The following is a 13,538-nucleotide window of genomic DNA, read 5'->3' as shown; positions in this document are numbered from 1 at the left end:
CCACCCATTTTCAGTAGAGGAAGTGAGGTCAGTGAACAAGAGCTGCCCCATCTGTGCGGAATGCAAACTGCAATTTTACCGGCCAGACAAAGCCACCCTGATAAAAGCTACCAAACCTTTTGAGCACCTCAGCCTCGATTTTAAAGGCCCGCTTCCGTCCAATAATAGAAATATCTATTTCCTTAATGTAATGGATGAATATTTCCATTTCCCCTTCGCAATCCCGTGTTCTGATGTATCAACAGTCACTGTTCTAAAATGCCTCCAACACATCTTCAGCATATTTGGGTACCCAAACTACATACACACAGACAGAGGTGCTGCATTCATGAGTGCAGAAGTACAGCAGTACCTGGACGAGAGAGGGATTGCTACCAGCCGCACTACAAGTTACAATCCCAGGGGGAATGGACAAGTCGAAAGGGAAAATGCCACTATCTGGAAAACGGTCCTCTTGACTTTAAAAACAAAAGACCTGCCTGTAACTAGATGGCAAGAAGTGTTGCCAGAAGCCCTACACTCTATACGTTCTTTGTTGTGTACTGCCACTAACATGAACGTATCTTTTATTTCACAAGGAAAGCCACGACGGGCCCAGTGCTGCCTAAATGGATGATGACACCGGGACCTGTTCTCCTCCAGACCCGCTGGTGGATCAAGTGGAGTTGAGGCATGAAAACCCTCAGTACGGCTTCGTCACATTCCCAGATGGAAAAGAAGACTCAGTGGCCACCAGGGATCTCGCGCTGGCCGGATGTGCGAACTACGTGGAGGAAACACAGATGTCTACAGATCAACAAGGAGCACAGCAGCAGTCACGAGAACAGTCGTCCATCGAGTCACACCAGAGGACTATACCACCCACCCTGGAAATCAGGACCCTGGGTACGCCCGGCCCACAAAATATCACCACCCTAGACTTGATGGCAGGACCTAATCCCATACAAGAGGATCCCCAGTCCATACGGCCACATGACCAACCAGTACTTTCCACTCCCACACCTCCACCAAGAAAGGCCGAAAGGCAGACCGCACTCCCCACCCCATACCACTACCAAGGAGGTCCAGAAGGCAACGGAAGCCACGAAAAATTTTGGATTTACGAACTTACAAAGGAAGGAGGACGGAGATGTGGAGGGAAATAACAATTTTTTAAGGGGGGGGTGAATGTGGTGATATGTAATTACACCACTAGGTCACCAGGGGTCATCCTGGTGACCTTGTATATAAAGCAGTCCAGAGCTAAAGTCTAGCCTTCCAGGTTTGTCTTGCATTCACCCCCTTAAAATTGTCTTAGGGGTGGGGGGAATGAGTAACAGGTGCCGGGTGATATTTACAAGTTTAGACGGTCTGGCAGTCGTCAGAGTCTCTGTGACCGTTGCAGGGTTGGCTCTTGGTCAAAGATTGGTGAGGGTGTGGTTTCTGCCTGAGGGCTGGCTGGGTACAGCATGGTCGGACTGGGTGCCGGTGTGGGCAGCATGGTGTATGTTTATCCATGGGGGTGTGGCCGTCAGTTTGGATCAGCAGGAGTGGAGTTTTTTGGAGAGGCGGAGGGAGTGGTTCAGCCCCCGGATGGGCCACAGGTACCCATGATGGGGGAACTGGGTCGGGTTGTCGTGATGCTGGGGGGGTGGTGCCCCTGCTGGTGCCAGATCCCTACCTGGAATGGGGTGTCTTTGTCCACGGCGTGCATCGTGGCATCGGTGATGTCCTGCCTGATGTGGGCAAATGCTGCCTGCGCCTCAGGGTGGGGAGAGGAAAGGTAGTGGCCTGGGCCAGGGGGCGAACCTTGTCTGAGAAACGGGGGACCCACTGAGAGAAATAGAAGAGCCCAAGGCACCTGCGAAGGGCCTTGAGCATGTGGGGGAGAGGCAGCTCCATTAGTGGACGCATGCATTCTGGATCCAGACCGACGACACCATGTTCCACGATGTACCCTAGGATGGCAAGGCAAGTGGTGCTGAACACGCACTTCTCTTTGTTGTAAGTGAGGTTCAGCTTCTCGGCCGTCCGGAGAAATCTCTCCAGGTTGTCATCGTGGTCCTGCTGGTCGTGGCTGCAGATGGTGACATTGTCCAAGTAGGGGAAGGTTGCTCTTAGGTTGTGCCGGTCTACCATGTGGTCCATTTCCTGCTGGAAAACAGAGACCCCGTTAGTGACCCCAAATGGAACTCGTATATTATTTTATTAGGGTTAGGGTTCCTCGCCAGACAGCCTTTGCGGGATCACCCATACTGGGACCCACAGTACTTACAGGGGCACAGGATGCCAGCAGCAGCAATGGTCTCCTCCACGTGTGATCCTTTGGCTATGGCAGTCATCTGCATTGGCCAGACTGGATGTTGGAGAGTTGGGAGTCGAAAACTTTGGCATGAAGAGCTGCAGTCTCCAGGGAGCAGACCACCTCCAAAGTCCTAGTGAGTGAGGCAATGTCTTCTTTCAGCAATTTCTGCTGGGTGCTCCTCGAGTGTGGTCCTTGATCAATCACTCCACTTCCCCTTCAGTCACTCCGGTCTCGGTCAGGCACGGGCAGGCTGGCTCCTGAAGGACATCCAGATAGGCATATGCCGTTCACCTGGCTGCTGTGACCGTATGCTGAGCATGTACCTGGTGTAGACCACATTTGTCAGGGGGTTTGTACATGGCCTCCAGGATAGCCATCACCTGTTCGTAGTCGGTGCAGTCCTTGATGGCCTCGAAGGCTCGGGGCCCAGCTTTGTGGGGAGTACCATGAGTTGCTTCTGACTTGTGTTGATTACCTCCAACTGCATTAGGATGACTGCCTCGACCGTGTGCCTCCATATCTCGAAGCGTGCCTGGGCCTCCGGGTGTTTTTGGGGATCAATCTTCAGGCTCCCGATGGACAGGAACTTCTCCATGGTCATTCTTTAAATTTTTATCTGAATAAATTGTGGAGCGCTGAGGTAGCAGCAAGCAAGCACAAAACTTAAAAAACTGTACAACACTTTATTCAGATGAAACTCTGAACACAAGTTCATGCTTCGGTGGCTCAGGAGGGGCTGGCTCAGCTCTATATTCGGGTCGGCTGATTGATACCCGACCAGGTGGAGTCAGCCCCTTAGGTGGTCTTCCTGCAGGTACAGAGATCACCCCATGCAGTAGGCTGGTGGTCGTATCACCACAATGGGATGTTGTCTGGTTCCATTGCATTTGCTGTATTAAGTCTCAAGTGATATTAGCTGGTATGAATAAAGCGGCCTGGACACTGGCCTCTTGCGATGGTTGGGAAACAGTCATCTAGTCAGCATTCTTGGCTTATCACTCCAATCACTTCTTTAGCACTCAACTTGGCTTCATTGACGATGAGGTTGGGGATATTCTTATAACCTCGTCCTCTCAGTGGCTCTCGAATGGTCTCCTACCATCATCATTGTGGTGGGTCAGTGAGGCTTCAAGGTGATCCCCTGAATTTTCCTTGCCTGGGGGCCAAAAGTTACAACACCTGGAGAAAGTGAACCATTTTAACAAAATCATCGTTGTCCCGTCGATTCCTTGAGGTAAATCTTTCCCATCGTTTGCAGTTATGAATGGATCTGATGGAGACGGGGATTAGGGGAACTGAGCATTGGGCGAGTCTGGTCCTCCTCATTTTGACCGAGACTGGGCTATGACGTCATAGAAAGCGACCGCCCCTGAGTGCGCATGCGTGTCAGGCGACGTGGCAGTCATCCTATTAAAGGTGATGGAGTTGATGAAGTGGGAGTTGGGGCTTTGGTTGGTTTGTTTTTCCCTTGTTCCTGGTTTAATTTGCTGGGAGTTTGCCTTTCCTTTTCAGTCGATGTACTGTCAGCTGTCGGACGCCTGCGCCTTCCAGGCGAAGCTGGATGGTAAGTGACCTTTCAGCTTAACGGAGCGGGGCAGGGTAATCCACAGACAGACAACTGGGCCATTTGTTTTGTCGAAGCAAGCATGCAGTGGAAATACTTTGGTTCTTCAGTTTTCACGTTTTATTAATGCAAAATCTAATAATTTTAAGGACGTTTTTATTTTAAAAAAATGAATGGTAAGGTTAACAAAATGAGGCCCTTTGGTACATGTAAATATTTATGCTAGTCTCAAGAAAAACAGTTGGGGGTGGGGGGAAGCTTTAATTTGGCAGAAACTTAAATCTGTGACATAAACATTGTGCCACAAGAACAATTTAAAGGCTGACTATTTTTCATTGAGCAGCCTGTCTCTGACTCCCTCAGGCTTTCCACTATTTTCAATGAAAAGTTATGAATGTTGAAGTTGAGTTGTGTGACTGACCATTGCTCAAGGATCTTAATGTTACTTGAACCAAACACCCTTCATCCATCACCTTAACCTCCTCTATAACTATCAAGGCTGCAGTGTTTACCATCTACAATGTGCACTGAACCAATTCAATAAACTTCTGTGACATCTCTCAAATCTGCCATATCTAGCTCCATGAGTAACTGATGCCTGGGACCACATACCATGTGGGCATTTCTTCATTGTCTCTGTGGGAAATTCCTCCAGCACCCCAAGAGTTTTTTGAAGGTACAAGAACTTGAAAGGTTCTCTAACATGGTCTTTTGTTGTGATTATCTTTGCTTTGCGAGAAGTTAAAAACTGCACAGCCTGAAGAATGGATAGCTGTTGTGTGGGTCCTCGGGCAAGATATTGACAGGGTTCATATTCTGCTCAGTGTTCAGTGCTCGGAGTGCAAAATTAATGGGATATGGGTTCTGATGTGGGAGGGTGGTGAAACTCAAAAAGAGGTTAACATACTATGCATTTTTGTCTGGAAAAACTATAGAATCTTAATTCATTCCTCTGTAGGCAAAAATGTAGATGTTCTGGGAGTTCATTGCTCTGGCTTGTTGAACTGTTCCTGGCTACTTCCTCGTGTTGATTCACTCACTCCCTGCTGCCAAGCCAGTCCTGGTCTCTTCCATCTTCGTGATGGTATTGTGAGCTGGTCTGTGTGATGGGCATTCTTCATCCTTGCTTCTCTTTGTTTTTTCTTCAAATGATGGTCAGGGTGAAGTTGACTGATTGATCATTCATCAGTCAGGTGTGGGGTTTGGAAGGATTTTCTGTCTTGAATTGATACGGGTTGATGGGATCCAAAGTCAATTTTGAGCTACCTGGGGACAAGCTGGGTCATCGCATCCTTACCTCTCGAGGCTTGGGAGTCAGTAGACTGATGGAGGATGGGGTGATGGTTGGAAAAGAGCATTCTATGAATACATGTACATTGAGCTGCTTGACTACTTTCCAAAACTGAGGACCAATCTCAAATACAAGTGCAGAAAGAGAAACTGGGCAAAAATTCCTTGTCTTGCCCTGATACAATGCTGATTGACTAATATTAATCCTGTCTGTTACTCATACTTTTTCCTACATTGCCCCATCTTTGGATGCTATTCAATTGAGAAGTTCACAACCAAGGAAGTCTACTGTCAGCTGACTTTTACACAGATCACTTCAAGCACAGATTACTGCTCATTGATTGGAAACAATAACTCTTGTCCACAATCTCAAAGTCATGGAAACTGTCTGTAACAAATTCTTCAGAATAGATCTGAATTAAGTCTGAGCTCTCCAGCTAAACATGAGATAAGATGGTTGAGTCGGTTGGAAATCTCTTCCCACTCAAAAGTTTTGTCTGTAAACTCTGAAGCTTGGGTGCCAGTATATTATGAAATGCAATGAATAGTTTCTCATGGAATGTCCTCTTTCCAATGTAACATGATGAGGAAAATTTTTTTTTTTTTTTTTGCAGCCAAAACAATCAAGAGAATAATATGTGTTTCAGTGGACTAGCTAGTTAGCTGCTGTCTCAGAGGTCCAATGACCTGTGCTCAATCCTGACTCCAGTGCCACCTGTATGGAATTTCCACATTCTCCTTGTGACCCTCCTGGGTGCTTCAGTTTCTTCTCACATTCCAATTTGTGTTGGTTAGTAGGTTCTATCGACTAGTTTGTAAGTAAGTGCCAGAATTGGAGAAGCTGAATGGAATGTTAGTAGAACAAAGTGGGTGGTTATTATAAATGGATGCATAAAGATCAGAGTGGACATGGTGGGCCAAAGAGTTCTGTATGAGTGGTGTTTGGGATCTTGTACCTCCATCCACAGCTGTATCAAATGGTCTGGATTCCACATTCACCCTCAGTTTTTCACCAGACTGTTTCTTTTGAGTAAATAAATTGTTAATAGTGACATGGAATGTTAAAAGGTGGAGTAGTGATTTAACATTCTTTGTGGACCCATCTTCCCTCTAGATCTGGAACTTGATCTGTATCGTCATGTGTATGGGCAGCATCTAGCCAGAGAGGTGCTTGTCAGCTCCATTATACAGTTTACAGAGAACAGCACTCCAATGAAGCCACTTGTGTTATCGTTCCACGGTTGGTCTGGGACTGGAAAAAGCTATGTTACCTCATTGTTGATGAAGAACTTGTACAGGGATGGAATGAAAAGTTTCTACGTGCACCAGTTTGTACCTACCTTACACTTTCCTCATGCCAGTCAGATCTGTCTGTACAAGGTAAGCCATTTAGAACATGACAGAACAGGATAGGCCTTTTGGCCCTCAATGTTGTGCCTACCCATGTGTCCCTTTTTAAAAAAAAAAGTAATAAACCCTTCCTACCCTGTAACCCTCTATTTTTCCTTTATCCATTTGCGTGTCTAAGAGTCTCTTAAATGCCCCTAATGTTTCAGCCTCCACCACCATCCAAGGCATAGCATTCCAGGCACCCACAACTCTGTGTTTATATTTTTTTTAAATTACCCCAATATAAAATTACCTTCCCTAACTTTGTGCATGTATCTTTTGATGTTTGCCATTTCTTCCCTGGGATATAGGTGCTGGCTGTCCATCCAATATATGTCTCTCATAATCTAATAGACATTTTAAAAAATAAAAAAAAAAGTTGCCTCTCATCCTTCTACACTCCAAAGAAAATAGTCCCAGCTCTGCCTCATAAGACTTGTTTTCCAAATCAGACAGCATCCTGCTAAATCTCCCTTGCACCCTCTCCATCACTTCCACATCTTTCCTATAATGAAGTGACCAGAACTGGACACAATATTTCAAGTGCGGTCTCACCAGAGATTTGTAGAGTTGGAACGTGACCTCTACTCCTGAACTCAATCCCCCTATTAATGAAGCCCAGCATCCCATAAGCCTTCTTAACTATCCTATCAACCTGTGTGGTGACCTTGAGGCATGTATGGATCTGAACCCAAGGTCCCTCTGTTCATCCACACTCCTAAGTAACCAACCATTAACCCTGTACTCAGCCTTCTGGTTTGTCCTTCCAAAATGCATCACCTCACACTTCTTGTAGGAAAGGATGCAAGACATTTATTACCAGCCAGTATTGGCCAGTTGGGGACTGGGGGGTGGTAATCTCTGTGATTTTTGCAATGTTCTTGATTCCCTGCTCCCTCTGTACCAATGAGAAGTGAATATTGTGTTGAAGGGGCCCATGTACTTTGCTGGGGTAATTTTACAATCCTCTGCTAAGCTGGTGACCATTGCAATGGAGATTGTACAGATACATGGATAGGATGGATTTCGAGGGATATAGCCAAATGCAGGCAGATGGGACTAGTATGGGTGGAACATTTTGGCAAGTGTGGGCAAGTTGGTCTGAAGGGCCTATTTCTATGATGTATAACTCTGAAATGGTGCAGCCGAGATAGGTAAACTGGTTGACCGTTTTGAGTTTTGTGTGCCCGATGGAGATGTGGGGGGGCTGGTAGTCATGGTGGGGAGCTGGCTGATGGAGGACCTCAGTTTTCTTCAGGCTGACTTCCAGGCCAAACATTTTGGCAGTTTCCGCAAAGCAGGACGTCAAGCGCTGAAGAGCTGGCTCTGAATGGGCAACTAAAGCGGCATCGTCTGCAAAGAGTAGTTCACGGACAAGTTTCCCTTGTGTCTTGGTGTGAGCTTGCAGGCGCCTCAGATTGAAGAGACTGCCATCCGTGCGGTACCGGATGTAAACAGCGTCTTCATTGTTGGGGTCTTTCATGGCTTGGTTCAGCATCATGCTGAAGAAGATTGAAAAGAGGGTTGGTGCGAGAACACAGCCTTGCTTCACGCCATTGTTAATGGAGAAGGGTTCAGAGAGCTCATTGCTGTATCTGACCCGACCTTGTTGGTTTTCGTGCAGTTGGTCACGTCTCCAGAATGGAGGACCATCGCCTTCCCAAGATCGTGTTATATGGCGAGCTCTCCACTGGCCACCGTGACAGAGGTGCACCAAAGAAAAGGTACAAGGACTGCCTAAAGAAATCTCTTGGTGCCTGCCACATTGACCACCGCCAGTGGGCTGATAACGCCTCAAACCGTGCATCTTGGCGCCTCACAGTTTGGCGGGCAGCAACCTCCTTTGAAGAAGACCACAGAGCCCACCTCACTGACAAAAGGCAAAGGAGGAAAAACCCAACACCCAACCCCAACCAACCAATTTTCCCCTGCAACTGCTGCAACTGTGTCTGCCTGTCCCGCATCGGACTTGTCAGCCACAAACGAGCCTGCAGCTGACGTGGACTTTTTACCCCCTCCATAAATCTTCGTCCGCGAAGCCAAGCCAAAGAAAGAAGAAAGATAACTCTACACGTTTCCACTGTGAAAATGGAAAGTTCTGCTATATAACATGAACAAAGTAATAGAGAAGCACAGGGGAAGGTGCTTTAAAAGCTTTTGGGAATTATTCTTGCTCTATCAGAACATTGACAACATTATGTTGAGCCTGTAGGACAATGTGATCATAGCTCTTCTGCTGTGCTTTAAAACAAGCATTGCACAACTAAAGGCATCATCCCATGTGGAAATTATGTCGGGGAGCAAAGATAATAGACACCATTTTCAGGAGTGGTCAGAATCAACTTTGAAATGGTCAATTTCCTGTTCCACTCCAGAAAAAGATCAGTTTGCAGTTGCTGAAAAGCGCACAGTCTTTTGCCCAAAGGGAATTACACTTACCCAGAGGACATCGGTTTAAGGTGGAGGAGCTGGGGAGATATTTAAAAAAAAAAAAACCAGAGTAGTATGTAAATAATGGGATGCTAGAGAAGGTGGTTGAGATATTTAAGGAAACTTTGGATGGACTCATGGATGGTTTGAGAGATGTATCTCCAAATGAGGGGAGATGGCACTGATGTAGGTAAATTGGAACAAAGGGCTAAATTTTGATCACATCTAGAACTGCTGCATGAGAGGGAGCTGCATCTGTCAGCACCTATCTTTCTCCCTTCATTAGCTTGTTTAGTGCTTCTGTTCCAGTCTAGGTGCAGCATTTAGTGGGATAATCTGGTCCCACACAGATTGTATCTTGTCACAATTCTAGCAATCAACAGTGGAGATTTGTGGGTAATCTCCCTAACACTCAAACCTGATGACCACACTGCATTAAGTAATTGAGGTTCATTTTCTCTACATGATTTATATTTAACTTCAACTCGCTGCATTTTATTTGAAGAAATTACCTTGTTTTTAGTGGGAGAATTTGCTTTGGTTCTTGAAAGAGACTTTTTAATTTAAAAAAAAGCTTGCCCTGCCCTTAGGTAAACTCATTGTCTGAAGCAGTGTTATTATATACTTTGCTTCGTTATTTGCACCTTATCTTTGCAGGAGCAGTTGAAAACTTGGATCAGTGGTAATCTGAGTGCTTGCAGTAGATCAGTGTTTATATTTGATGAAATGGATAAAATGCATCCTGGCTTAATTGATGCCATCAAATCCTTTTTGGGACATTCGCATGTTATGTATGGAACAAATTATCGGAAAGCAATTTTTATTTTTATAAGGTAAGTGATGTAAACTCACAATAACATAATGTTGTCAACATTCTGATATAGATTTGGTCTTCTATCAGTCTAGTTGCACATTGTTTGAAAGGCAAGAGCACCAATATTGCAAGAATAATTCCCATAAGCCTTTAAAGCCCTGTGCTTCCCTATGACTTTATTTATGGTAAAGTGAAACCCTGAGTTTATGTGCCCAGATTTAAAGCGAATTTGAATACAACACGATGAGTCGTTGCCCCCACCCCCGCAGATACCAAAATCCGTGGGTGCTCAAGTCCATTATTATATAGGGATAAATTAAGCAAGCAAGGAGCAGGGACGTCGAGCCCTGGGGCAGGAGTGGGGACAGTCCGCCGCTTGTAACTCTGCTAAGCATGTTAAGCTGTGAGTGCTCAGCACTCACGCCACACTTGGTTTCCTGCTGGTAAAATTGCCATTTCTGGTTTACTAAAAATTAATTTGTGCTTTGATTTCAACTGTAACAACAAAGATTTATTGAAACCACAATTTAGTGTGACCCTACTTTTTTGTGAAAGATTTTGTGGATTCTAATGATCGCATTATATACCCTTGGTTAATAATTCTCATACTCTGTGCTCATCTCATCTATTCCTCACCTGATTTTTGTACACCTCCTGCGCTCCGAGGGAATAAAACCTGAACCTGCTCAAACTTTCCCTGTAGCTCGGGTCCCCACGTCCTGGCATTAACCTCATCAATCTTCTCTGCACCTTGATGACACCTTTCCTGTAGCACAGTGACCAAACTGAACACCATCCTCTCCAACATCTTGTACAATTGCCACACACCTCCCAACTTCTGTACGCAATACTCTGACTGATGAAGGCCAATGAACTGAAATCCTTTTTTACCCTGATGCCACTTTCAAGGTACTTTGTTCCCGTACTACTTCATCCCTCTGCTCTACAACACTCCTCAGATCCCTACCATTCACAGCGTAGGTCCTACCTGTATTAGACTGCCCACCGTGTCCTTGGATATATCTGATCAGGCCCAGGAGATTTGTCAAACTTCATGTGCATCAGAACCTTCAGCAACTCCCCAGTTGTAAAACTGACTGTTTCCAGGGCACTACCGTTGATTGCCCCAAGAATCTCATACCCAGCCTTTTCTCAATATCCCTCAGCACTCTGGATAATGAAGCTCATTTCTTTCCCATAAAAAGCCATTGAGGGAGAACACTCCCCTCACTGTGTGTGATTGTGTCTTGTAACCAGCAATGCAGGAGGTGACCAGATCAATCAGGTGGTGCTGAAATTTTGGAAGGATCGCAAAGATCGGGAAGAAATTCAACTGGAAGATTTGGAGTCTAATATCTCCAGGGCTGTTTTCAATAACAAGAACAGTAAGTTCTTCTGTAAAAAGGCATCCTATTATCTGCTTGTGATCTGTTAACACTGAGAGAGTGAAATAGGGTCATAAGAATACAGGTCTTCAGCTCACTATCTGTCGTGAGAATCAAGCACCCATTTCTACTAATCCCACATTGATCCACTTTATTTCCCCCCACATTCACGTTAACTAGCCCCTGGACTCCAGCTCTACCAACACACATATCCTTGAGGTAGAATCATGCAGCTTGGAAATGAACCATTTTGCCCACTATGTCAATGCCAACCAGTGCACACAAACATCTTCCAATATTTGGCCCATAGCCTTCAATTCCTGCTTCGTTCAAGTGCTGATCTAGATACCTCTTAAATGTTGTCAATGATTCTGCAACCATCACTCTCTCTGGATTTCATGTACTCGTCATTCTCATATCTCCCTCAAATCCTCTCTAAAACATCTAGTTTTATTGACCTCTAATAAAGGAAAAGATTACTGCAGTCTATCCAATCTATAACTTTTGTAATTTTATACACCTCAACCTCCTCTGTTCCTGGGAAAAACAGACTGAGCCTCTCCAGTCTCTTATTGTGACCAAAATACTCCAACCCTGGTGAATCTCTTCTGCACCCAGTGCTACCATATCCTTCCCATAGTGTGCTGACCAGAACCTCATGCAGTACTCCAGCTGAGGTCTGATTAATCCTTTACAAACTCCAGAGGGTTGTTAACTCGGCCTAAAACATCACAGGCACCAGACTTTATTCCATCGAGGACATCTACATGAGGCAGTGTCTTTATATAAAAAAAAAGAAAGCAGCCTCTATCCTAAAAGACCCCCACCACCTAGGTCATGCCCTCTTCACTCTGCTACCACGGGGGGGAAAGTACAGGAGCCTAAAGACGAGCACTCAACGGCACAAAGACAGCTTCTTCCCTGCCGCCATCAGATTCTCGAATAATCAATGAATCAAAGACACTGCCTTACTTTTTGTGCACTATTATTTTTATTTTATAGTCATGCAACATGGTTATAATATGAATGTTTGCATTATGTTTCTGCCACAGACACCGAATTTTATGACTTGTTCATAACAATAAATTCTGATTCTGAAGTTGGGAGTGTGACCTCCCTGACTGCATTCATTGTACTGACCAATGAATGCCAGTATTCCATATGCTTTATTATTATCTCCTTGCAATTCCACCTTCAAGGATCTTTAGACTTGGACGCAAAGGTCAATTGACACATCAATTATGACGTTCAATTCGCTTCACAAGAGGCAGGGTGTGTCAGATTAGATTGTGGGCCACATTGGTAAGGCCAGTATTAATTGTCTATTCTGCCTTTAACTGTTTATTTTACAGGTACACACATACAGCCCCTTTCTATTCAATAAGGCATAGTTAACAGAGCCATTCCTTCATTTATTTCTTCTGGTTCCTGCCCTTCCATAATGTCATGAAATTACAACCTTCACATCCCCAATTATATCTCTTTGGTTATCAAATCCTATATATCCCCATTTGCACTGTCAGATCAACTAGTTTGTTTCAAATGTTATGTGCCTACAAGTACAGAGCCTTTGATTTTGTATTGTAATTTTTCTTTTAACCTGGAATTCTCTACTCGGGCATTATGTAATGGATTTGTGTACAGTCTTGTGTTCATTTCTGCATCAGCATGTACCTGTGTTTGTTTACAGGTGGGTTCTGGAACTCTGATATTATAAATGAAAAGCTCATTGATTATTTTGTACCATTTCTACCCCTGACACACAAGCATGTCAAAGAGTGTGTCAGAAGTGAGATGTTTTCCAGAGGACTAGAAATCAGAAATGAAGTAATCACAGAAGTGGTGAATTCCATGAACTTTTTTCCAGAACAGGAAAAGTTATTTTCTCAAACTGGCTGCAAGACTGTATCTGCCAGGTTGGACTTTAGCCTGTAAGCAATGTTCATGTGAGTCAATTTGTGTATTAATGGTGGATATAAAGGGAAGACTGGATCACATCTAGGAGTCAAAATAATTTGGTGATTTACAGTTAACATTTGGACTAATGTCCTGTTTTAGGGACCATTTATATAGTTTCAAAGAAATATATTTCACTTTACTGGATTTTTAAAGTTATTTGATTTATCAAAATGATTAATTAGTGCTGAATGAAAATATTTATTCTGAATCATGTTTTCAAGAATGGATGATGAAAAATTGTCTCACTTCTGTCTTCACGATGACACTGATGTGGTGTCCAGTCTACGAGTTGCATTTAAAGTGCAGGCTATCAGGTTGTGCTTGAATGCCTACATTAAACAAAGTAGCACTTCTTCAGGAAGAGAGATCAAATAAACATCCAGATAAGTTGATAAAGTGAAGAATTCTACTGCTGCAAATCAG

At 44.5% G+C, this 13,538-nt stretch overlaps 1 protein-coding gene across 2 annotated transcripts; it reads left to right on the top strand.

Annotated features, from left to right (window-relative positions):
- The first annotated feature begins 3,603 nt into the window (after positions 1–3,603).
- Positions 3,604–13,153, top strand: LOC138737002 (torsin-1A-like). Of its 2 annotated transcripts, XM_069887360.1 has the most exons (6): positions 3,770–3,848; positions 4,428–4,524; positions 6,253–6,518; positions 9,615–9,790; positions 11,029–11,156; positions 12,847–13,153. In XM_069887360.1, exons 2-6 carry the CDS (start codon positions 4,443–4,445, stop codon positions 13,089–13,091), a joined length of 897 nt encoding a protein of 298 aa, XP_069743461.1. In that variant the 5' UTR covers positions 3,770–3,848; positions 4,428–4,442; the 3' UTR covers positions 13,092–13,153. The 2 variants fall into 2 exon arrangements, with proteins under 2 accessions (XP_069743454.1, XP_069743461.1); XM_069887353.1 differs by lacking the exon at positions 4,428–4,524 and having other exon boundaries at positions 3,604–3,848.
- The last annotated feature ends 385 nt before the right edge of the window (positions 13,154–13,538 follow it).

The sequence above is a fragment of the Narcine bancroftii genome, chromosome 1 (assembly GCF_036971445.1).
Source record: "Narcine bancroftii isolate sNarBan1 chromosome 1, sNarBan1.hap1, whole genome shotgun sequence".
Classification (NCBI taxonomy): Eukaryota; Metazoa; Chordata; class Chondrichthyes; order Torpediniformes; family Narcinidae; genus Narcine; species Narcine bancroftii.
The sequence above is the reverse complement of the archived record's forward strand: the minus strand, read 5'-3'. Positions and strand labels throughout refer to the sequence as shown.

Excerpts from the sequence above, each read along its gene's own strand:
- LOC138737002 (XM_069887353.1), top strand. The coding sequence starts at position 3,704 with ATGGAGTTGATGAAGTGGGAGTTGGGGCTTTGGTTGGTTTGTTTTTCC. Across the intron at positions 6,519-9,614 it reads GTCAGATCTGTCTGTACAAG|GAGCAGTTGAAAACTTGGAT; the intron begins GTAAGCCATTTA and ends TTATCTTTGCAG. Across the intron at positions 9,791-11,028 it reads GCAATTTTTATTTTTATAAG|CAATGCAGGAGGTGACCAGA; the intron begins GTAAGTGATGTA and ends TCTTGTAACCAG.